Source organism: Podarcis bocagei, assembly GCF_964188305.1.
Source record: "Podarcis bocagei genome assembly, chromosome: 15".
NCBI lineage: Eukaryota > Metazoa > Chordata > Lepidosauria > Squamata > Lacertidae > Podarcis > Podarcis bocagei.
This window is the reverse complement of record NC_138141.1, coordinates 41,751,470-41,777,586: the sequence shown is the minus strand read 5'-3', so window position 1 is coordinate 41,777,586 and position 26,117 is coordinate 41,751,470. Positions and strand designations below refer to the sequence as shown.

The window sequence follows — 26,117 nt, the reverse complement described above, 5'->3', positions numbered from 1 at the left end:
AAAGTTGTGGATTTGTATTACACACTCTCACCTGACACAGTATCCGATCCCTTACCCTCGCTGATTGACGTCCTGAATGAGCTCTTTGAAGCAAGCTCCAGCTTAATTAAAACGTTTGCTTGGTTAGCGGTGATCTGTGAAAGCCGGTGATAAATATTGAATCGGGTTCACCTGCTGGTTACTGCGAGTGGATAAACAGCTGCTTTGTGCAGTTTAATCAAGAAGCTGAAGACTACGCCTTCTAAAAAGAAGGTTTTCTTTTTAAGAGAAGCTTTAATAATGCCACTCCAGTTATCTTAGTAGGGTGTCCTTGTGTGAGATTTCGCACACTGGGCATTCACCACCAGGCAGGTTTTGTTTCCTATGATATGCAGATGGGGAATATCAAGGAAGCGCTTACAGCTACTAATGTCAAGGATCATAACCCCGCTGTTTTGTTTAGCCTTAGTTTGCATGCAATTTTGATTTCTGTTTCTGATGTTTTCATTCTTTGCCTTTATAACTGCTGACCTTCTAAACTGGCTTATCCTGGGTAGTGCTGTCCCCCAGAACAGGGGAGCCATGGTGATGGTTTGGCCATTAAATCTATCTGCTCTTTGTTTTTTGTTCTGACTGTGTTTAGTCTTGGCTGCTTTGGAGGCTGATGCGGGGGGGGGGGGGGCACACCTCCACTAGTTAGCTAGATAGTAACTATCTCCTGCTGCATATGTTAATATTTTTCAGGACTTAAAGAGATTGGGTTAAATTCTGACCATTTCATTTCCTCCCCCATGGTATTGACTTGTAAAAACGTAAAAATACAGTGGTACCTCGGGTTAAGAACTTAATTCATTCTGGAGGTCCATTCTTAACCTGAAACTGTTCTTAACCTGAGGTACCACTTTAGCTAATGGGGCCTCTCACTGCTGCCGCACAATTTCTGTTCTCATCCTGAAGCAAAGTTCTTAACCCAAGGTACTATTTCTGGGTTAGCGGAGTCTGTAACCTGAAGCGCCTGTAACCTGAGGTACCACTGTAGCCTGCTGAATCAGGCCAATGCATCAGCTTTAATTGAATGCTTTTTACAAGGGAACTTGCAGGCACCTGTGGCCACTGTTTCGGCAACCCTTGGCTTACGGCAGGCTTCCTCAGCCTTGGCCCTCCAGATGTTTTTGGCCTACAACTCCCATGATCCCTAACTAGCAGGACCAGTGGTCAGGGATGTAGTCTCAAAACATCTGGAGGGCCGAGGTTGAGGAAGCCTGGCTTATGGGATCTGAACTGGTAGTGACTGACCAGGAAGGCGATCTCAAAATTGTGCTGGATAGCTCAATCAAAATATTGAATCAGTGTGCGGCAGCTCTGTAAAAGGCAAAGTCCACAAATAGGGATCATTAGGAAATGAATTGAAAACAGAACAGCCAGTGTTATAATGCCATTTTTACTGATTTGTGGTGTGATCACACTTGGAATACAAATCTGGTCACTGTTCAAAAACGATATTAGAGCTGGAAAAGATTCAGAAAAGGGCAAGTGAAATGATCATGGAGCTGGAAACCTCTTCTGTGAGGAAGCCTTAAAACAATGTATGGCTTTTGAGTTTGGAGAACTATGGCCAATGCAGAGAACAACAATGAGGCCAACCAGAGCCCCCCCCCCCCCCAACACACCAGAAGGCAAGAGGGCTTCATGGTACAAATGCCAGGTGTCTTGAGAAGTACAGCAAAGATGGACCCAATAATTTTGCTTATTTGCTGCAGGAAGTTGGTACTTGGAATGTTATAACAAACACGGGTTTGGACTAGGGCACTAACAGAGAAGCTGAGCAGACAATTGACAGCATTGAAAGGACAACCAGAAGATGATGGCTTTATTAATGTTTGGTTTTGCCTTATTCAATATGTAAAAAAGAACACTTTAAATCCTCCGACTTTGCATGGAAGGCTGTGGAGGGACCTTTTAGGAGGAAACTCCGGGATTCTTGAAGAGATGGCATTTTTGAGTGTATGATTGCTTCTGTGGGGTTTTTTTTTTTGGGGGGGGGTTCTTCTAGTTTGTATTTTCTGACGGTTGTATCCAACACCAGTCCTACTAAGAGTGAGGCCTGTTAATAATAATGAGCATGGCTAGCTCAGGTTCATTAATTTCAGTGGGTCTACTCTAACTAAAACTTTGTCAGATGCAACCCTGACAATTCAATAAAATATAAATTAATTAAAAACCTATGTCCTTTAAACAGGACTGCAGAGTTTGTTGTGGGAGGTGGGCTCCATATGTTACCTGGTAGTAAGGCTGCCCAGGACTCCTCTTCTCCCTCCTTGGCTTTCTCTGCTTTGTGTAACAGTCCCATCTGAGCCCCCAGGAGCCACTATGCCCTGGCAAGAGGGAGAAGCTTAGGGATAAGTTAGGTACTAGGGGATTTGAAACCACTGCCTGTTGTCCTCCATATGTTTCTGCCCACCAGTGCTAGCATATTTCTTTTATTGCAACAATAAAGTGGGTGCATAAGCCAAGTACTTTGTAGGTTATTGTTTTTATTACTTAGGCTGAAGGTAGAACCACATTCTGCATTAAATTTGCTAGGCGACTTCATAAAAATTCTGCTGGTGAACATATTTGGGAAATTGTGACTTCTAAGTGTTATTTTCTTTACTCTTCAAATAATGTTGTATTGGGTTCTTTCTTTAAAAGTGGGGCAGCTATGAAGTGGTGCATAAGGTATTTTTAATATTTGATTTCTCAATTCCTCACATAAAAAAAATCTGAGTAAAGATATAATTAGAATTGAGTTTAGAAGGAAAGAGAGAGAGAGAGAGAGAGAGAGAGAGAGAGAAAGAAAGAAAGGCAAATGTCTTTCCAATGTTACATTCCTATATGATTTTTGTTTGCTTTAGCTTAACCTACATCAAATCTGAAGAAAGGACTTGGGGTAGGCATTTGAGGGGATATTTTCTCATCAAACACTTGAGTGGGGCTGCTATTTTTTGAGCTTGAGTAATGTTGCTTTGAATTAATTAGTAAACGTGTGAGTTGGAAAACAGGCCGGGATTCCTCAAACTGTGCTGCAAGAGAAACTGCTAGTGTACTGTCAGGAATGTATTTATTTATTTAATAAAATTTATATACTGCTTGATTGTTAAAAACAACAACCCCTAAGCTGTTTACAAATATATAGGCTTAAAAATAAAAATCATTATTGAAAACAGGCATTTTAAAATGTTCAAAAGATCACTAAAAATCAACAGTAGCCAAAGCAAAATGATACATGTAACCTTTACATGCCTGGATAGGTTCACTTCAGGAAAAGTGTTTTAAGTAGGCTCTGAAAGGAGTACAGCAAAGGCCTGTACTGATTGTCAACAGGCAGGGAGTTCAAAAGTGTAGGTGCTGAAACACTAAATGACTGGATTTCTGAATTTTTATTTTATTTTATTTTTAAAAAAAGACTGGAATAAATTTATGGGGAAAGGCCATGATGATTAGGACTGGGTTTTTTAAAAAGTTGACAAAAAACATGAGAGAGGTTTATAAAATGATGTATGGCATGGAGAAAGTGGATAGATAAGTTTTTCTTCCTCTGTCTTCTAATACAGTAATCCTGCAACTTGCATGCATTTAACTTGTGCATATTCAACTTTACATGTGTGGCAAAAAAAGTTAAAAATTAAAAACGGGGTGGAATTCTGGGGGAAATGACCTCTGCACTCGCCATCAAACCCAATGGGTTTTGACCGTACATACTTGTGGCTTTAGGTGCGAGCCCTGCAATATAACCCCCACTTAAGTTGTGGGCCTGCTGTCCTGGAACTCAGAATCGTCCAGCGAAACCAATTGACAGAGCATACAAAAATAAAACCTCCTTTAAACAGTGTAAAACTACGGAATTTGCAATATCATAGTTGTGATGATGGCCATTAGCACAGATGTCTTTAGAAGAAGATTAGACAGCATCATTGAAAGACAGTGGCTTTATGTTAAAGGCTGCATGCATGTGAACCTCCAGGTTCAGTTGAAGCATACCTCTGAGCACCAGGTGCTAAGGAATAAGAGCAGGAGAGGACTGTTGCCTCCATGACCTGGTTTTGGGCTTCCCAGCATTTCTGTGCCCCCTGGGCAATTTCAATAACTAATGTGGGGATGAAAACAAAAGAAGAATGCTATAAATTATATTTTACTACACTAAGGCATCTTTGATAGTTTGCTTAAATAAGCTAGGTGTATTTTTTCTTCACTGCCCCCCTCCTTTTTGCCAGTGCCTTTTGTTCAGACTAGACATTCAGTAATTGAAGTTTGCCCCAGTCACATTATCATGCCTTCCTAGAAAATGTGGGGGGAACTGTCCATAATCAGCTTGCTACATATTATGGATGCAGCTCACAAAATCAGAACAGTCTATAAAAATTGCGAATGGGTGGCAACTCTATGCTTCAGTTACTTTTTAAACATACTAGGCTTTTATTTTAACAGACCTTATTTTAAGGTGCATAACTTCATCCCCGAAGACTTGTCTTTTTTTTTTTTTTACCAAAAAAAAAAAAAATCTGCAAGAAGAGTGTTTAAAGGGGAGAAATTCCTTTTCAGAAAGACAAATAAAGCGAAGACCTCAGTTGCTAAAATTATAATTGTAACATACATACATATTCCTCCTCTCCGCCCAAAAAAGTTAGACAGGCACCTTCTTAAAGGTTTTATTTTTTGGCTGATGGCGTCTGTGGCTTGCAGAAATGTTATGACTACTGCAAAGCAGTTCTATACAATTTTACTGGTGACTGTAAAATCAGACCAAGTTTACTACTTTCCTGATGTTGGTTTTTTTAAGTAAAAGGTAACATTTTAACGCCGCAGTAGAGGGCGAAGAGCTTATTAAAGGCAGTATTATGCCAATTTCAAACCTTTTATGAAAAACCTTTAAGGCCACCTGTAAAATAATGTTATTTTTTCTTCAACTCTTCACAGATTTTGCTGTCTTTATGCCTTTATATATACTAAAAAAAAAAAAATCTTCATGCCAAGTACATTTTAATTCCCCCGCCCCCTAATAAAAGCTGCAGCAGAAGGCATTCATGTTTTTATTGAAAGTCAATTAAAATTTCCAATCATCTTGATTTGCATTACAGCATCATTGCTCATATTTCTCTATTATGGGATATTCTATACTTGACTCCCAGAGGGGTAGCTATATTAGCCTGTTGTGGCAAAAACAACAAGGAGTCTTGTGGCATCTTAAAGAGTAACAAATACACTATGGCATAAGCTTTTATGCTTCTGATGAAGTCAGCTGTGATCACCGAAACCTTATGCGATCTATAAATTGGCTAATCTGTAAGGTGCCACAGGGTTCCAATGTTTATACCTGACATATTGTCAAGATACAGATTGGCAGCTGGATTCCCCAGAGGCAAAAACTGCTTCTGTTGTCAGTTCTTCAGTTGTCAGCACAGAGGCAAAAAGTGTAGTAGATCAGGACTATCCAACATGGTGGACTACAGAAATTGTTGGGTTATAGCTCGCATTTCCCCTTACCATTGGACATTCTAGCTAGAACTGATGAGAGTTGTTGTCCCAACAACCTCTGGAGGGCACTAGATTAGCTGCTTCTGGTTCTCATGGCTCTGAGTTAAGATCTGATTTAAATAGGAACGTAGGAAGCTGCCTTATATCAGATCAGACCATTAGTCCATCTGGCTCAGTACTGTCGATGCTGCCAGCAGCTCTTCCGGATATCAAGTAGAAGACTTTCCCAGCCATATCTAGAAACACCGGGGATTGCACCTACCTGAGACCTTCTGCATGCAGAACCTGATTGATTGATTGATTGATTGATTGTATTTATATCCCACCTTTTGCCCAAGTTGGCATTCATAGGTTGCTCACCAGGCTTTAGTATTTCTTTTCTCTAATATTCCTCTTTGGGGAATATAGGAACAGAAAGAAACTGCATTACACTGAGTAGCTCAATATTATCTACTGGCGGCAGCTCTTCAAGACGTCACACATTCCCAGCCCTACCTGGAGGTGCCACGGTTTGAACCCAGGTCCTTCTTTGTGAAAAGCAGGTGCTTCTACCCCTGAGCTATGGCCCTTACCCTCTAAAACAAAAGAATTAATCCACCAGTGTGTTGGAGGGGTACTCATTTGAGAGCACGTCTGCAATGGACCTACCAAACTCTTGTTCCACTTCACCATATTGACATCATCATTGTTGTTGTTGTTATCTGCGTGCTTTCTTTTCCGAAGAGCAAACCAGAGCCCAGGCAGAAATACCACTCAACATAATTTGAATTTCGCTTTTCTCTGCCTGGCTGTACAGCGGAGGCCAGCATGGCCGCATATGTAACGTACACTGCCCATCAGCTGTTTCCTCCTTTATCGCTGACAAGGGTCCCATTCATAACTCTTCCTTTTATCCTTTTTGGTGAATAAGTAATTATTCAATATAGAGAAGGCAGGATATTTGGAACGGGCTATTTAACGTGGCAGCACACCCGTAATGAAATCTGCTGTTACTGGCAACCTGAGAGAGGAATGTAACAATTCTAGCACGGCCGGTAACTCTACCCGCTTTGACGGCCTGTTTATTTGGCACGTCAGCGGACCTTTTATCCCAGTGAGTGACAGCTTCAGAAGGGTTGCATTTACTTCCATTCTATCGTGTATTGTAATATTTAATGGTGGACAAGCTTGAGTGGGACTGAGGGTAATTTGAACCTGCCTTTCCACAGAGCGGAGGCCAAGAGATAGTTGATCCCTGCTATTGTGGCGTAACGCGCACAGTGACTTTGCATTTGCTTATGGAGGATAATCTTACTGATTACAATTAAGAGGAGGGTGAAAGAAAGAACAAGAAATGGTGAAGCTGGCAAGAAAATAGTGTTTGGCTTCCTGTTCTCATAGTGTCATTTTTTGCACCAATAATCTTTCTTGCAGCTTTAGAGCATAAGCATATTTTGTTCCAAGTAGTTATTTTTGCAGTGTTCTGTCACCCCCCTCGAAAGATATACGTTCCTCTTTGTTAAAATCTTATAACGGCCTTTTAAGTAAATGTGCAAGTGAGGAGGGTTACTAAGTGGCAACATAATTAGAGTGGAACAAAGCAGCTGAGCTATCATGCTACCTACATACCCAGGATTTTTTGTTTATATAATAAGCTACAAGTGGAGCCTACAGCAAAATGTTGCCGTGCTACCATCAATTCTTGCCTAGAGTGCCTCTTCTTCAGGGTTCTAGCCTGCCAGCCCAAGCCCTTCTCCAGGATACTCCATTTCATCCTCCCATTCCCCCTGTTTTCCTTTTCCAACTGACACCATTCCATGGCTCCTGAGCATGCTAAGACTTCATTGGGCTGTTTGGGGGGGGGATTGTTTGCCCTTGTTTTGTTTTTGTTTTGTTTGTAATTCTGTAAACCTCAGGGTTTCTGCAAGCATGCAAATGCCTTCCTCTTGTTCATGGGTAGGCAAACTAAGGCCTGGGGGCCAGATCCGGCCCAATCACCTTCTAAATCCGGTCCGCGGATGGTCCAGGAATCAGCGTGTTTTTACATGAGTAGAATGTGGCCTTTTATTTAAAATGCATCTCTGGGTTATTTGTGGGGCATAGGAATTCGTTCATCCCCCCCAAAAAATAGTCCATCCCACCACATGGTCTGAGGGACAGTGGATCGGCCCCCTGCTGAAAAAGTTTGCTTATCCCTGCTCTTGTTTCTCAGTGTCCCAGTTTTTCATCGTTTCGGCAATCACCAACTGAATTTGTTGTTTGCGGGAGGGAGTGGGGAGGAGGAAGCGCATGGATACAACTCTGGGAAGTGGAGGGGGAAATATTTGCTTGGTATTTTTTTGCTGCAGCAGGCTAACATGGCTCCAGAATCAATATAAATTCATGGGATTTTTCAATAATAGCATGGGTTTAATTAAATGCAATTTGACTTGTGGAAAAGGCAAGAAGAGAAATCTGGTATCAAAATGTTAATATGCTGTACTCAGTTTTCCCTGGTTTGGTTTTATATATAATTTATTGAGCAAGTTAACTAAGTTCTATAGACAACATTCAAGAAAAACATTTCAGCAAGTGCTTCAATACATGCAGGTGAAAAGTATAGTTAGCATCACCTGAAGCTATCAGGTATAAACTTGACTGCTTCAGATTTTTTAAGAGCACTTTGGGTGCAATTGCATGCATGTTTGCTCAGAGGTAGGGTTTGGGGAGAAAATCTATTCAATTTGCATTTGAAGGCGATCCTACCTAATCTGCTCTTTCCAAAGCAATGTGTGAACTGAAATACAGCCATCCTTGGAAAATCTCCAAATTTTGCAGTGCAATTCCCACTGGGGTAAAGTGTGCATATAAATGCATATGTTAGTGAAGACACATTTTATCATGGAAAATTGCTCTGTAAAAACGTGTATATTAGGTAATTGCATACAAATGTATATATTAAGAGAAATTCGTACTAAAATGCTGCTGAATTTTCATGAAGACTTCAAAATAATTCAGAAAGTGTAGTGGAAATGTTGAGAACCGAACTTCAAAATGGAAAAATGAAAAGCTGAGAGAACTTGAAATTGACAGATCCCTCTATCCCTACTCAGAAATAAGTCATGCTGTGTTCAGTGGGGCTTATTCCCAGGGCAGCGTGCATAAGATTGCAGTCTTATTGGGATCAGGTTTGTCGTGAAAAGAGTTGTTTATTTCAGCCTTGGGCTTTTTTGTACAACTCTTGGTTACTACTTGTGTGAAGTGCCCACAATTGTTTTAAAAATTAAAATCTTCAGTTTATTTATCTGCAAATTTATATCCCATATCTCAGCCATTGCTGTCATACCTCTACTTTGGTAGCCTGGTTTTACTTGTGAAAAAATGGTGGCAGATTTGAGCTCTCTAATTTGGACATTAGTGGAGTCTGGCCAAGGTAGCCTTTTTAGCTCCTGTTTTACCAAGACTTCGATTTGTTCATGACCTTTGTTTCTAGAACTGGATGTAAAAAGTGCAGCCTAATTCTCAATATGCAAAAAAAGTTCCTTTAAGTACTTTTTTTGGTAACTTACCGTAATTTGTGTCTGAAGCTGTCAGGTATCCAGTGTTATGATGACTGCTGTTTAATAGACAGCTCTGGTTAAAATGAGAGAGTCTACTTTATTTTACCTGATGTCAGGCTCTTTTTAACAGGTGTTAAATGGGTGGGAAGCATAGAAAGATTATTACAGCCATTTAAATGCTTTGTTTCCAAGAATAGTTGTTGATGACCCAATTTTCTTGTGTGTAGACAATAATAAACGCTTTTAGAGAGTGAAAATAATATTTTTTTCCTGTTCTAATGTCCGTAAAGAGATTTCTCTGCCCTTCAGTTACAGCCTTCCACAGCCTGCATTCAGTGCTCCTGTTCTTCGGTCGAAGCAAAAGTCAAAGAAGCAACTGATAAAAAGAAGAAAGAAAATGGAGGAAAGGCATTTGTCCCCAAAATATTTTTTGGAACTCGTACCCACAAACAAATTGCTCAGATTACCAGGGAGATGCGGAGGACGGCATATTCAGATATCCCCATGACTATTCTTTCTAGCAGGGACCACACTTGTGTCCATCCAACAGTGTCCAGCTGCAGCAGCAAGAATGAAAAATGTGTAGAGTTGCTGGAAGCCAAAAATGTGAGTTGTTTTGTTTCTTTACCATTTCCTGAAGAAAATAATATTCACTGCTTTTAACATTTTCTTGTGCCGTTCATGTAGTACAGTGGTACCTCTGGTTGTGAACGGGATCCGTTCTGGAGGCCCGTTCGCTACATGAGCAGAACGCAATCTGTGCATGTGCGGGTCGCAATTCGTCGCTTCTGCACATGTGCATGGCGTCATTTTGTGCGCATGTGCGAGTGGCGAAACCCGGAAGTAACCCTTTCCGATACTTCCGGGTCGCAACCTGAAAACGCTCAACCTGAAGCAAACGTAATATGAAGTATGACTGTATTCAGAAGTGGAATGCTCTCCCCCCCCCCTTCCTTATTTAGGGGTTTGAAAAATTGAGTTCGGTGTCTAGTTTAAAAAATTAGAAAAATGCAAATTTGACTTCTTCTGTACATAAATAGGAATAATGGGTTCTTCCTAGTAACCTCTCCCCTTAATACCAGGATTTGTTTCATTTACGTGTTTTTAACATGTTTTGTTTTGACATATAGTCTGCTAAACTGTGGTGCTTAAATCTCATCAGGCCTCTGCGTTCCTGGAAAGTATGTTGTGTGCCTCTGTGGTAGAGAAGATTTGTCTGCACTCTTGAATCTTTTAAACATCTTTAAAATTTCTATTCTTAATTTGTTGTCTTTCATTTCCCTACATAATAACTCCCAGCACTGAAAGGCCAGGTATTTTTAAAAACAAAACAAAACACTGCTATTACATAGTATAGAATCTGGTGTGAATCTGGAGATCATGGCCAAAAGGGTTAAATCTAAATTAAATAACTGGGTTGCAGATTGTGTGCTTAAATGTTGCAAATGGATGGTATGGTCACTATCCATATTCATGCTCCTGTGACATGGGAAGACTTGTGCCAGATATAGCGTATATATATTTTAGTTATTTTTATTCATATCATAATTTTATCCTGCTTTTTGCCCCTAAAGGGTTCAATGCAAAGTGCAATATAATAAAAATGATGATGTGAACAAAGAGTTATAAACCAGAACCGGCTAAAACACAATTCCTCAACAGGAGCCAAAACACATTCCAAAAGCTTGGCAAAGCAGAAAAGTCTTTTCTAGGCGCTGAAAAGTTAATGAGGAGCATGCCAGCGAGATAGCGAGTCCTGGAGTCACGGAGCTTGGACACATGTTCATTATTATGATATGATATTAAGATTAATAGCTCTTTAAGTAGCACTTTAAGCCTGCAATCACATACTTAGCTTTCTGAGAAAAAGACCCACTGAACTTAGTGGGACTTACTTTTCAGTAAACATTTATAGGATTGTGCTGTGGGGATCAATTTGGATACATTTATCCCTGTTCAGTCAGAAAGTTCATTGGGTTGTCTTCAGCTAATCACTATCTCTTGGGCTAACCCACCTAAGAACCTCAGAAGAGCCTCCTGGTTTAGACCAAAGGCCCACCTAGCCCAGCATCCTATTCTCACAATAGCTAACCAGTTAATTCTGGAAAACCTGAGCCCAGCAGCACTCTTCCCATCTGTATTCCACAGTAACTTGTATTCAGAGGCCATATGGCTTCCAGTACTGCAGGTGGAACACAGCCATTGTGGCTAGCAGTCAGTGATACCCATTTCTTCCATGAATTTGTCTAACCTTTCAAAACTATCCAAGCCATTATTACAGGTTGTGCTAGCAGATTCCATTCTTTCATGATGTGCTTTTTGAAGAAGCCTATCCTGAATCTTCCTACATATTCAGCTACTTTGGATGCCTTTTTTGTTCTGTTATCATATGAGAAGGAGAAAAACCTCCCACTGAGGATAAGGACGGGTGGGGGACGGGAGGGGAGGAAGGAATTCTTTTGGAGGAACCTTATATTCGTAGCTCTGTAAAATAAATCAGCACTATTAGCCCACCTAGTGAATCCATGGTAGAGATAAGATCTGATGAGGACTTTCCTGTTCATGTGTGTGTCTCATATACAGTCTGGTTGTTGAAGCCTTTTTCCTGTTAGGTCTTAATAGCATATATTTTAGGAATGCTTGCATATCATATAAGCATGAAAATAATTTTATTAATGACTGGTGTGTTTGCTGCATACAGAGGTTATGGTAACTTCAGCCTCTGTGAGGCAGTTTAGGCCAAACATGTCTGAGTAGCCCATGCCACCAAATGAGCTTTCTGACTTAGTATGGATTCAAGCCCCGGTCTCCTTGGCTGTAGTCCAAAACTCAGCCCACTACTTTGCATGGATGAGGTTGTGGTCCAAAGCCAGTAGGCACCTTATTTATAAGCCACCAGTGCTTTCTGAAGAAAGGCTGGTACCCACTGAGAGTGGTACCCAACAAATATCTGCATCCTTCTCCTGGCAAGGGCAACATTGAGATTAAGGAGGAGAAAGCTGACAGGCAGTGCTGTCTGTAAGAAGGCTGACAGGTAGGAGTTGATGTTGGCAGAGCATAGCCCTCTTTGCTTTTACAGACCATAGGTAAAGGTAAAGGGACCCCTGACCATTAGGTCCAGCCGTGGATGACTCTGGGCTTGCGGTGCTCATCTCGCTTTATTGGCCGAGGGAGCCAGCGTACAGCTTCTGGGTCATGTGGCGAGCATGACTAAGCCGCTTCTGGCGAACCAGAGCAGTGCACAGAAACGCCATTTACCTTCCCGCCGGTGCGGTACCTATTTATCTACTTCCACTTTGACGTGCTTTCAAACTGCTAGGTTGGCAGGAGCAGGGACCAAGCAACGGGAGCTCACCCCGTTGCGGGGGTTCGAACTGCCGAACTTCTGATTGGCAAGCCCTAGGCTCTGTGGTTTAACCCTCAGTGCCACCCGTGTCCCTTTTACAGACCATACTTGACTGCTAAAGAGAATGCCGACACACTATGCCTAGTGTTGGTAAACTCACCCCTCCTTTTCTTTCTCCTCTTGTTTTCAAGAGACTTTGGTATTTGACAAGTGTAAACAAGGTGTTATGTCTTTATACCCTCTTTACCCCACAGGCCCTGAGGGTGAGCTGTCGTGGTAATGAGGACCAATTAACTCTGTCACTTTAGTTGTCTTTTTTTTATCCTAAGACCATATTGCAAAAGTCAGTTGATAAACGGATAACTGACAATTTGCCGAGCTAAGAGGCCGCAAGTGCGATAACACTTCCACTGCCAACCTTCCCTTAGGGTTGTGTTACAGGCTTAACATGGATGAGCGTCTCTCGGTCAGCCTTCGTTTGTTGAAGAAGCCTTAAAGAGCTTAAAAAGGATATGATTTCAGGGACTCATTTAGGTCTTTCTGCCTCTGTTTTGCATTTAAGTAGCCATTGTGGGAAATACCAGATTGTTTTATTACTTAAAACACACACACACAAACAGCTATAATTGAACAGGCTAGGTCACAAAAGGAGAATATGCCAAATGCTAGTAATTACTTAACAAGAATCTCCTATCTGCAGAATTCAGCCCTTTTAGATGCGTGAAAATGATTCTAGATTCATAGGCACTAGCATTACACGCCTACCTAGGACACCTCTTGTGTGGTGAGATCAGAAGCATTCGCTTTTAAACAAACCACAGTTCCCTGTGAATATCCAAATTTAGGTAACTGTGGTCTATTTAAACTTTTCAAGCCAATACCTGAGTCCACGGTTTAATCCTGGCTTGTTCTCACTAACAAGAGTTTAAACAACTTCCATTCCCCAAGTTTGGATGTAATGGAGAATGGTGGTTTGTGTAAAAGTGGATGTTTCTTACCCTGAAGCCACAAACGAGGGGATGGTAAACCCATGACTTGTCAGTTTGTCTGTATAACAAGAAATCAAGATTTCCCATTGCATTTGAACTCCACCAATATGCTGCATTTCACCAACCCTGCTTGAGCTGATTTTTATTATTTATACCCCGCCCATCTGGCTGTGTTTCCCCAGGAACTCTGGGTGGCTCACAGCATATATCAGAACATACTAAAACACCAAACATTAAAAGCTTCCTGATACAGGGCTAGCCTTCAGATGTCTTCTAAAAGTCAGATGGTTGTTTAGTTCCTTGACATCTGAAGGGAGGGTGTTCCACAGGGAGGGTGCCACTACCGAGAAGGTCCGCTGCCTGGTTCTCTGTAACCTCACTTTTCGCAGTAAGGGAACCAGCAGAAGAGGATCGGAGGAGGACCTCAGTGTCCAGGCTGAACGATGGGGGAGGAGACGCTCCTTCAGGTATACTGGGCTGAAGCCGTTTAGGGCTTTAAAGCTCAGTACCAACATTATTAATTGTGCTCGGAAACGCACTAGGAGCCAATGAAGATCCTTTAGGACCGATGTTATATTATCCCGGCGGCCACTCTCAAGTCACAGTCTAGCTGCCGCATTCTGGATTAGTTTTTAGTTTCTGGGTCATCTTCAAAGGTAGCCCCAAGTAGAGCACTGCAGTAGTCCAAGCAGGAGATGACCAGAGAATGCACCACTCTGGTGAGACAGTGCAGGCAGGTAGGGTCTCAGCCAGCGTACCTGGTGGAGCTGGTAGACTGCTGCCCTGGACACAGAATTGACCTGCACCTCCATGGACAGCTGTGAGTCCAAAATGACTCCCAGGCTGTGCACCTGGTCCTTCAGGGGCACGGTTACCCCATTCAGGACCAGGGAGTCCCCCACACTTGCCTGCCCCCTGTCCCCCCAAAACAGTATTACTGAATACTACTGGTACTACTGAAATAAACTTCTGCAAAACTAACTACACTGAGGTGCAGCATTATTCTTAGCAGTGCATATTTGAATCTTGAATTTTTACATCATTTACTTCTAGGGCACATCTTGTTCTTACTACCATGGAGTCCATAAGCTTAGCGAACATCATGCCTTAACATCTGCACGTAAGAAATACCAGGCTTGGGACATCGAAGATCTAGTGAGCCTCGGGAAGAAGCTACGTGCCTGTGCCTATTTCGCAGCTCGAGAGCTTATGGTGGAGGCCAGGATTGTGTTTTGTCCTTACAACTATCTTCTAGACTCACAAATAAGAGAGAGTGTAAGTATATTTGCAAGCACGTGTTTTAGCATTGTTTGTTTGTTTGTTTGTTTGTTTATAATTGTCTTAAGAAATAATATTAGTGAAGATCAACCTGAAGGAAATTCCAAATGTTGCTGTGTAAAAGATGTTCCTATTGTCACAAAAAGGAAGAAATTGTGATTTGCATCCAATGAGCTGTGAACAGAGGGAGAAAATATGTTAGTGATGTTCCATGAACACTTGGTGCCCAGTAGCAAAAGATTTCTCACACTGCCCTTCATCTAAAGATCACAGGGCTTTATGAGTCAAAACCAGCACTTTAAATTGAGCCTGGAAACTAATTGGCAGTTGGGCCACGATCAGTGTAATATGCCCCAGCAAGCAACCTGGTCGCCAAATTCTGCACCATCTTTGTAGATTGTTTCCGAACCATCTTCAAAGGCGACCCCATGTATAAGACTGTTGCAGTAATCTAACCTAGAGGTAACCTCTCATCTGTCTGGTCTAGAGAACCCCCACTAGCAGTGGCTTTGTCTTACCTGGATTGAGCTTCAGTTGGGTGGCTCTCATCCAGTCCATTACCGAGGCAAGACAACAGTCCAGCACATCCATTGCCACACAGGCAGTTGTAAAGGTAAAGTACAGCTGTATGTCATCAGCATATTGCTGACAACATACTCTGAAACTCCAGATAACACCACTCAGTGGTTTCATGTAGATGCTAAACAGCAAAGGGGATTAAACTGAACCATGAGGAATGCCACATTGAACATTAAATGGGGCTGAAGAGCACTCTCCAAGCATCACCCACTGGAAATGACCATCCAAGTAGGACCGTTACCATCGCAAAGCAGTGTCGCCCACCTCTAACCCAGACAGCCGCTCCAGAAGGATACCGTGGTTTGCTGCCAGAAAGCAAACCATGGTTACTCTGCTGGGCTGAGTTCATAGATGTGTGAAGCAGGCCAGTGACTAGCCCAAGACTATTCAGTAAGCTTTGTCTCCTGTTTTGTTTATTGTTGTTTTGGCCATCATGGCCACATTAGCTACATGACTATAGATACATTCACTAATACAATATTGAGGAGCAAGCTTTGTCACTGAGTGGAGATTTGAACCCAGGTCAAACACTTTAACCATTATCCACAACTGACTTCCTCCTTCCTGCAGGTTTTTGTGTGTTTTTTTAAAAAAGGAAAATCCATAGCCTGGTAAAGCAAAATTTGCAGTTTCACTGCTAAAAGAAGAAATAATGTGAATTTACCGGATACTTGATTTTAGTTTTTGTTGGTTTTCATGCTTTTGCAGATGGAGATTGACTTGAAAGACCAGGTGATCATTTTAGATGAAGCTCATAATATTGAGGATTGTGCACGGGAATCGGCCAGCTACAGCGTGACGGAAACTCAACTCAAATTGGCCCGAGAGGAGCTGGACACCATGGTGAATAACAACATTAGGAGGAAGGATCACGAACCATTGCGTGCTGTATGCTGCAGTCTGACAAAGTAAGAGGAAGCTAATTTACTGGAGATACCTTTCGGTGTTGTGAGCCCAACTGTCTTGGGCTGGCGTGGCAGTTGCTGTCAGAGAAAGAAGAAAAGATGGATGCCAGTAGCACGGAGCAAGATGAGAGAGAGCGTGCCCCTTTGCCTTTAGAAGCTGGGGAGGTGGAGGCAGTTTGCCTGGCTCCCATGTCTTGCCCTATCTACAGTGTGGAGATATTCCCCAGCAGCAGGGGAAGAAGTCAACCAGCCAAGAGGGGAGACTGGACAGCTGAGAGCCAGGGAGCCAGATGGGCTGAGCCAGAAGTTCTCTTCCTGTCGATGAGAACTTGACACCACCTACACTGTTGAGAGTAGGCCCACACCGTGGAGAAGTGCGTGCCTCAAAGCACACCAGTCTCATAGGGAGACACATCTTGCCTTTAAAAGCTGGCATGAGAGGCATGACCATTTGTTGAAACATCTTTGCAATTTTTTTCTGGTCTTGGGCCCCCTGGTGCTATTATCAGACTCTCTAGTTGTGCTTGTAGCCTGATCCATATGGCTGCAAGCCTTAAATAAAGCTCTTTTTCTTACCCACACCTTCTGTTTTAGTGTTCAGGAGTCCTGCAACATTCAGTTAAATTGAACTGTGACTATAGTCCTCTTGTGTTTTACTATTGCCATGGCTATTTAAAGCCTCTAGAAGAGGTAGGTCAAGGCATAGGAATAAAAGAAGCTTTATACCAAATCAGACCATTGGTCCCATCTAATTTATTGTCTACACCAGTCTTTCTTAACCTTGCGTCCACAGATATTGTTATACTGCAACTTCAATCTTCTCTAGTTAGCAGAACCAGTGGTTAGGGATGATGGGAGTTTTAGTCCAACAACATGTGGGGACCCAAGGTTGAGAAAGGCTGGTCTACACACTAATGGGCAGGGGTCTTCCCCAGCCCTACCGGGAATCAAACCTGGAACCTTCAGCATGCAAAGCATGTTCTGCATCACTAAGCTGCAGCCCTTCTCCCTGTCTGTTAAATAATTAAGATAATAATGATGGGGGAAATCTTACTGATTGACAGCTGAGTCATATGTGCAATAGGCATATGATGGATCTGTTGCTGGCCTGTTCTACTTCAGTCTGTATCAGGACTCTTCCCATATAGAAGCTACCCGTAGATACAGAAACCTGTGTACCATTTCTTCCTAACACGGCCAGTTTGTGTGTATTTTGTTTATTTATTTATTTATTTATTTGTTTGTTTGTTTTAATATGTGTGAGCATCCAAAAATTCAGCCTCCCCCCCAACCTGAAAATTTTCCATCTACCAGTAGAACAATTTACATGAGTCTGTTGGTCGGGTAGCTTGGCATAGATTCTGTGAGTTTATGTCTTCTGGAGCAGCGTCAACTCTAGACCAAATTGGTTTTCAGAACAGATCTGATGGTTAATTTTACTCATTCTAAACTTTGTGCCTTCCCATTACCTCTTCTGTGCTATGAAGGTTCAAGGGGCGGGAAGTGGAGGCGGTTGCTACTGAAACAGAGATGGTGAATTTTTTCATGGTGGCTTTTCAGACCTTAAAAATGTTTTGCATTGTATGAAAGGAACATAGCTGAAGACTTGATATGCCTGAAGTCTTTTAACCTTATCAGGAAAACTCAGGTTGATCTCGCTGTCAAGTCTGCCAACAGAAGTGCAGGCAGCAGGCGGAAAGCAATAGATGAGACATAAAGCGGCCAACAATTAAGACTCTGTTGATAAATAAAGTGGTGGGGCTGCCAGCTAAGAAATCCAGTTTTATAACAGTCCTGTACTAGTTACCGTGCAATACATTTTTAGAGCTTTTGCTTATTGTGCCTGTTGGTGGCCTGAATCACACTATGGGTAACCAGGGCCATGCACCACACTAAGCTAAGCTGTGGTTTCGCTTAATGTATCATCTAAATCCAGGCTTGCAGTTAAGCTCTGCTCTTTGTAACCATAAGCTGCAGCCAAGGTTTGTTATTGGCTAGAGCTTATGGTTAGCGAGGAGAGAGTTTAAGCACATGCCCATGTTCAGAGAACATGCACATGGGAGTAAAAAGGATTGGAGAGGCAGAGTGGTTGCGAGCCCCATCTTGGGGAGTCTGCACATTTTCCTGGTCTTGGCAAGCCATTAGCTTGGTCTACTGTCTTGTGCCAGCCAAGCCCATGTCTTTAAAAGTAGTTCCAGTCTTGTGAAACTACCAGGGTTAGAGCCAAACCAGCCTCCTGGAGCAGGACGTTGCATGACACGGATGCTACCCCAAAGGAGGCCTTTCTATTTGTGTGCATTAAAGCATTTGATTACTTCTGTTGTATGTATGTAGAATGGAAGGTCTAATGCACAAATGTTCACAAAAATTCTGCTTCTTCTGGGTTTTATTTATTTACAGTTGGTTGAGGGAAACTATTGGTCAGCTTGTGGAGAGAAATTATGAGACCTCTAGTAAGGTTTGGAGTGGAAAACAAATGGTGGCGTTCCTGCATGATATGGGAATAACCAACGCCACGTTTCCCATCTTACAGGTAGGGATGTGTAATAATTCATATTTATTTTCTCTTGTGTGTGGGTGTTGAAGGTCCTCTGTTCCCAGTATAGCAGCAAACCATAGTTGGGCCATTTTGTCTGAATCCAGGAAACTATGATACCATGCAGTCTAAATTAATAATCGTTTAATATTCCTGAGAACTGCAGACCAGGTGAAGCGTTTATCATCTTGCTTTATCTTGGGGAATGTGTTTGTTTGCTTCTTCAGGTATTTTTTTAATTAAAACTGTAAAGGTTTTTAAAATTGAACTTCGATATTGAGCAACAGTTAGAGCAACTCTTGATTTCTTGAGTTTCTGCCTGCTGAAGATTCTGTTCTTTAGCATGACTGTTACGAACTGTCATGGAGAACATCAAAGCTTTATAGCCATTTATTGATGTAGGTGAACCTCCAGCTGTTGTTAGATTCCAAAACATTTGGAGGCAACCAGGTTGGGAGGAAGCTGGAGTTTGGCTTGCTTACTGTGTTAATTTATTGTTTTTGCTCTTCTGCAGAAACATTTTGCTGCTGTTCTTGAAAAGGAGGAAAAAGTAAACCTGTTCAATGGAGGAGAAGAGCTTGTTTCGGTTCCAATTATAAGCCCTTCGACTCAGATTATGCTGAAGGGGTTATTCATGGTCCTGGGGTATCTTTTTAAAGAGAATCACAGGTCAGTGAGGCTCTGAAAGCAATCCTTTCCCCCAGCTGTTAATATTTCAAAGTTAAACATGCAAATTGTAGGTATTTTTCAGGGCTTTATGCCATTTTTGTTTAGGTTTGCTGATGACTACAGAGTTGCATTGCAGCAAGCCTACGTTTGGACTAATGAAAATCCAGTTGACACTCCAGATGAGAATGGTTTCTTTGCACGATCAAAAAGAAGATCCCGACAAAAAACAGCAGTGCATACACTCAGTTTCTGGTGCTTGAATCCAGCTGTGGTAAGACAGTTTTGGATGTGTGCATGCGGCAGAGAACCTGGGGACAAGTGACAGGACAGTGACCTTATACCAGGTCAGATTATTTGCCCAACTGGTCCAGGAATGCGTTTTTGGTAGTGGTTCTCCTGTGTCTCCCAACAGAGAAGGATCTCATGATCCTTTTAGCTGGAGATTCTGGGAACTGAGCCTGGAACCTTCTGGGACTGGAAAGAAGATTCCACCTAAACATTAGGAAGAACTTCCTGACAGTAAGAGCTGTTCGACAGTGGAATTTGCTGCCAAGGAGTGTGGTGGAGTCTCCTTCTTTGGAGGTCTTTAAGCAGAGGCTTGACAACCATATGTCAGGAGTGCTCTGATGGTGTTTCCTGCTTGGCAGGGGGTTGGACTCGATGGCCCTTGTGGTCTATTCCAACTCTATGATTCTGTGATTCTATGACTCAGGTTCAACTCCCTACTTAGCCACTAAGCTCCTTGGGTGACCTTGGGCAAGTCACTGTCTCTCAACCTCCCTCACAGGGTCATTGTGAGGATAAAATGTGGGAAGGGAGAGAAACCGTATACACTGTCTTGAACTCACTGAGGGGAAAGTTAGGATATAAATGTAATAAATAAAATTCTTCTCTCAAGGCCTTCTCAGACATGTGTGGCAATGTTAGATCAGTCGTGTTGACCTCAGGAACGCTCTCTCCGATGGATTCCTTTTCTTCTGAGCTTGGTGTGAAGTTTTCCATTCAACTTGAAGCAAACCATGTTATTAGGAATTCCCAGGTATGTTCATTGCATCTGAGCTTGGGTTCACCCTTATGTTAATATGCTGTAGGGACCACGCTGTAGTTTAGTTTACTTGGGGCATTCCATATGATGTATACATTTTGCCTGGTTCCCATACAAGAGTTTCTTTGCTCTTTCCTCACCATGCAAAATGTTGTGCCTGTTTGGTTAGCGCAAGCAGTGTGACAACTGCATCAGGTTCTCAGTTGTGAGGAATCGTTGAGCCAAAAATTGAATGCTCACTAATATCCAAAACTCTGGCATTCACATTTTGACTGTACTGTATCAACATGTTAGTCAAGTCCATTAATTTCAGTGAGTAGAACTAACATTGGAGACAGCACATTGTGGCAGGCACAAAATATGTAATATGATTGCATGTCATACAACAAAGAGTGTTAGGTATCAACTGCCAAATATTAAGTACTGGAATAGATTCTTGCCAGATAAATACATATATACATGCGCGCGCGCGCACACACACACACACACACACACACACACACAGGTGTGTATGTGTGTGTGTGCGCGCGCACACAGTGACATAGCTGTGCATTCAGAGAATAGTTGGAGAACAGCCAACATCAATGTTTTCAGAAGAGTGGGTTTTTTGAGCAAATTTGTTGTCAGCTCTGATGCCTAGTGTACACATGTAGCAGAAAGAGGCAGGTGGGGTTTTTTTGCTGATCCCTCACCCCCCTGCACTCCCCTATACCCTCTGAAAAGCTGCCCTGGTGGGGTTTTGGGCCTACAGGAACAGCATGGGAGGGGGGGGGGCTGCAGCAGAATCAGCAGAAATAATGCAAACACACAAATTTACAGGTCCCCCAGTAGGTAAATCCCATGAGTTGAACTCCACCCACTGGAATAAAATAAGCAAAATTTTATTTGCTAAAAAGTTATGAGAGTAATAAATCCCAATGCATTTTGTAGAATTTGCACTTTTGGATATATGCTTGGAATACATATTTGAGCATATCTGTTCTTCAGCATTCCCAGTGAACACATAGACACAATTACCAATCTGCCCATCTTCCAGCACCTGTATGTCAAGGGGCAGTCTGAGCAATGAGTCTGACAACCTATTCGCCTGAAAGGAATTGCTGCTTGCTCCAGGCAGGCATGCAGGTAGCTCTGTGCATCGTAAATGTCTTGATTTATTTTGCCATTGGATTTTAAAAGTAAACATTTCCAATAATCCTACTTGCCCTGATCAGTTTTGTCTCAGTCTCTTAAATCCATGGCCACAAGTTTTTTTCACAGTGCAGTCTCATAATGGAATGTATTTTGTTACCGATATGTATTTCAGCAATGAAATGTTTCCCCCAACAGGTGTGGGTTGGTACTGTTGGAGCTGGGCCTAAAGGCAGGTCATTATGTGCTACATTCCAGCACGCTGAGACCTTTGATTTCCAGGATGAAGTTGGGGAGCTTCTGCTCTCAGTTTGTCAGACCATCGGCCAAGGGGTTTTGTGCTTTGTGCCATCTTACAAGGTAAGATGCCAATCGAACTTTTTCAATCTTCTTTCAAGCTACATGGGGGTTATATCAGTTATTTGTATATGTGTGCCAACACTTCCACACATCAAGGGTGTGGTGACCAGTTTCATAAAATCATAGAGTTGTACGGGACCATAAGGGTGATCAGTGCAGGAATCACAGCTAAAGAATCCCTGACAGATGGCCATCCAACCTCTGTTTAAAAACCTCCCGCGAAGGAGAGCCCATCCCCTTCCTAGGTAGTCCATTCTCCTGTCAGACAACTCTTACCATCAGAGAGAGGTTGTCACATAAGTATAAAGTAAAGTAAAGTAAAGGCAAAGGGATCCTTGACCATTAGGTCCAGTCGTGGACGACTCTGGGGTTACAGTGCTCATCTCGCTTTATTGGCCAAGGGAGCCGGCGTACAGCTTCCGGGTCATGTGGCCAGCATGACTAAGCCGCTTCTGGCAAACCAGAGCAGCGCAGGGAAACGTCGTTTACCTTCCCGCCGGAGTGGTACCTATTTATCTACTTGCACTTTGACGTGCTTTTGAACTGCTAGGTTGGCAGGAGCAGGGACTGAACAACGGGAGCTCACCCCATCACGGGGATTCGAACCGCCAACCTTCTGATCGGCAAGTCCTAGGCTCTGTGGTTTAACCCACAGTGCCACCCGCGTCCCTAAGAATAAAGTAGGCCATCCCTTATCCCTTACAACAAAGATAAGCATTATTTTAAAATATGTACAATAAATCAATAAAACATAGTAAAGCAGCAACCAAAACCACACCTTAGCCCACAGTAGGAACAATTTAAGCGCCCTAGCAAAGTCCTAAGATCTTTGCCTGGTGTTGAAATAGGTGCTAGGCAAGATTCTTTGGGGAAGGGTGTTCCATAGCTAGAACAATACCACCAAAATTACCCTTTCCTCAGTAGGTACCTGCTGCATCTTTTCCCCAGTGGGGGATCTGAAGAAAGTCATTTGGGAAAAAGATCTGGACGGGTCCATATGGAGATAGGTGGTCCTTTGGGTACCCTAGTCTCAAGCAACAAAGGTCTTCCAACCTTAAGAAGTCACACAGTGAATTGGGCTTGGAAACAGATGGGGATCCAGTGAAGCTGGCAAACCAGCATCATGAGGGAGCTTCTTCGTAAGAGGCACAGGCAGTTACTAGCAATTTGTATTCCTCTCTCAATGTGCTTTGTGTTCATATTTTGAATGGGCTATAATGGTTTGTATTCTTCTACTTTATAGTTCGATGGTCCTGGGGAGCCCATAGGTTTCTTCTTCTTTTAATTCCATGTTGTAAGCTTAAAACACACACCCCTTTTTGATCAGATGTGGGCCATTCTCCACCCCTTTTCTTTTAACCCAACTTGTTCCTAAACCTGGGAAGAGATTTGAAATGCTAATAACTGAGCCAGTCTTTTTTGTTTTGCCTTTGTTAAATTTTTGTGATGTTCAAACATTTCTTGCAAGATGTCGGGAAATTCCCAGGGACAGGATTTGAGAAGCTCTGGCTTGAACTGATGACTGATGATATTTCATGATAGAAGTACCGTGATGGTGCTTTTAAAAATGATGAGTTGCATCTAATGTTAGGAACTCTCAGAGCACACTCACTGAAAGTGAGGAACCTCACTAACTTTGGCCCTTTAAATTTAATGAGTCTACTCTATGGTTAACATTAGATACAATCTAGTACGTGTAATGAATTCCCTGATAATTATATTTGGCTTCTGATATCTGGCCAGCAATGTTAGCGTTGGTTTCTCCTCAACAGCTGCTTCTGCTTTCCTTGTTGGAAGAATTGAAACATTCTTCACGTAAACCCAGAAACATTTTGCACATGAGCATTAATTCTGTGAAGTTATTTCATGTTTCCTTTTGAATTTTTGAGTGGTTCTGTCTGTGATCATTTGGAGCTCACACCATGCCAACTTGAAAGGAACTGGTGTTTTTAAGGACTCTTAGTCCCTCGTTCCATCAAGACCATGCAACAACAAAACGCATATCAATCACTCAGATCAGAGCAGCCAGGATGCAGCCCTCTGACCTCATTTCGGTTCATCACATCAGGTTATGTCAGAGATAGCACTGAAAGAAGCAGTTTAGGAGGCAAAAAATATGTTTTCCTGCACTGGCTGGCACTTGTGGCCATATGTTTCTTCTGTTTGTGATGCTCTAGAATATTTTTGCTAATATTTAGGATTCTGGGGGGAAATGTAACAAAAAAAATTATGGAAATGCAGATAAAAAGGATAAAAGGTTTGTCCTGCATGTTTTCCAGTTCCCAATGTTTGCGTGGTGTCAAGAAGCTACACATTCTTAATTTTGCCTGCTCTCTAGGGACAGCAATAATCAAAGGAGGTCTTGCAGTTACTGAAAATAACCAATAGGTGACCACATTGGACCGTAAAACCAACTGCTAAGGAAAAAAGGAGTCCACTTGAATATGTGACTCCTTTCACATTAATACTTGCCAGAGCCATGTGTGCAGACATGCAAACATAACACGTCTCATAAAATACCTTGCATTTATCTGACGCCTCTGAATTTGAGCCTGGGATCTGTTCCAGGTTTTTTTTGCATTCACACTAGTCGCTTTAAATCTGCATGGCTACATTTCAACAACATTTCAATTGTAAATAGTCCAATAACAATAACATCATTTATATCATGCTGTATTCTCCTGCTTGAATCATATAACTGGTGGTGCTGATAGCTGATTCCCATACTTACAACACGTTCACTCTAATGCAGGGCTTTCCATTCTAGTACCTTCTCATTAGTTTTGGACTACAGCTACCATCATCCCTGGCCATTGGCTGGGGCTGATGGGAGTTGTTGTCCAAAAAATGGTGGGCATCAGGTTGGGAAAGGCTGCTATACTGGTAGACAAATGGCTGTGAATGAACTGCTTTGCAGCTCTTGTCTGCTGAAGATTAGGGCTAGGTGACCAGGAAAATATGCAATTAGTTGTTAACCAGAGTACAGGGGAGGGAATTTTATTGGAGAGGTGCAGAAAGAGAAATAATTGTGGTTGAGGGATGAGTTGCCTTGTGGCATACATCCCCTACCCTACCCCCAATCCTATTTCCACTCTCCCATTCCAGGATACTCCATGCTTTCTTCCCAGATGAAAGTGACTGGAGTGTATATGTGCAAATAATTAGAATGCTACAGAGCACTTTTTTATTGGATACTAATATTTTCCTCTACCTCCCAATTCTTCATCCAGCATTAACCACTATGCAACACTAGCACCACACAATGCCTGTTGTAGATAAGCAACCTGTTTCTTGTTGGCTTGTGCCTTCCACCTTTTAAAACACCTCAGTAGCTGCAGATTTCCCCATGGAAGTAAGGATGCTTAGATCAAAAGGCAAATGTTTTCTTCTTTGTCGTTGAAATCTCCACTTTCTTCACTTTGTCCCCCTCCTCCCTTTGTGGAGTCCATTTGAGCAGATATAGGACAAAAGGAAAGCGACAACATAGAAACCTTCCTTAATCCATAGGAGAGAACTCCTCTGGGCACAGGAGCAATTACCTGGCTCCACCCTCAGGGAGCAAAGAGAGGGAAAGGAAGCCACTCAAGTGCACCATTCCTGCGAGAGCCCACAGGTGCATCAGCATCTCCTTGTGGACCCTGGTATCAAAAGGCTGCTGAGAGGTCTAAAACAATACACCTGCACACCTGGGATTTGTTGCTGAACCCAGGCCATAATTGTATTGAGCTCTCAAGTCCGTTTGGAAAAGGATGCAGAGTTTCTAGGCAGCTTCGGAGCAGCTTTGCTGTGCCACCTATTCAGCTGCTTTCCCTTAAAAGAATGTGTGTGTTTGAAAGTTTCAATAAACAGCTAAGAGTGTGTGCCATTGAGTATAGATAGATATCTAGAGAGAACCAGGAAGTAGTAGTAAGTGGAATGATAGGTGAGAGTTATATATTCAAATTCCCACTCTGCCACATGGCTCACTGGACGATGCTGGGCTACTCAGTGGTAGGGAATACAGTGGTACCTCGGGTTAAGTACTTAATTTGTTCCGGAGGTCCGTACTTAACCTGAAACTGTTCTTAACTTGAAGCAGTACTTTAGCTAATGGGGCCTCCTGCTGCTGTCGCGTCGCCAGAGCCCGATTTTTGTTCTCATCCTGAAGCAAAGTTCTTAACCTGAAGCACTATTTCTGGGTTAGCGGAGTCTGTAACCTGAAGCGTGTGTAACCCGAGGTACCACTGTATGCCTGTTCAGTCCCTGGTCTCTCCAGGTAGGGCTGGGAG

At 42.5% G+C, this 26,117-nt stretch overlaps 1 protein-coding gene and 1 long non-coding RNA gene across 18 annotated transcripts in view; one reads left to right on the top strand and one right to left on the bottom strand.

Moving 5' to 3' along the window:
- Positions 1-26,072, bottom strand: part of LOC308574419 — a 198,239-nt gene extending 172,167 nt beyond the window's left edge. Inside the window, exon 1 of the long non-coding RNA XR_014002491.1 lies at positions 25,834-26,072. This is a non-coding gene — a long non-coding RNA (uncharacterized lncRNA). The remainder of the gene's footprint in view (positions 1-25,833) is intronic.
- BRIP1 (BRCA1 interacting DNA helicase 1) overlaps positions 1-26,117 on the top strand; it is a 216,385-nt gene that overhangs the window by 23,215 nt on the left and 167,053 nt on the right. For all 17 annotated transcript variants that reach the window (XR_014002468.1, XR_014002469.1, XR_014002470.1 and 14 more), the window contains exons 7-14: positions 9,321-9,617; positions 14,400-14,621; positions 15,912-16,111; positions 18,509-18,641; positions 19,159-19,313; positions 19,419-19,584; positions 20,212-20,352; positions 21,688-21,849. Coding sequence is in view for 14 of the 17 variants with exons in the window: in XM_081171959.1 (XP_081028085.1) it covers positions 9,321-9,617; positions 14,400-14,621; positions 15,912-16,111; positions 18,509-18,641; positions 19,159-19,313; positions 19,419-19,584; positions 20,212-20,352; positions 21,688-21,849 (1,476 nt within the window). In the remaining 3 variants the exon portion in view is untranslated. The remainder of the gene's footprint in view (positions 1-9,320; positions 9,618-14,399; positions 14,622-15,911; positions 16,112-18,508; positions 18,642-19,158; positions 19,314-19,418; positions 19,585-20,211; positions 20,353-21,687; positions 21,850-26,117) is intronic.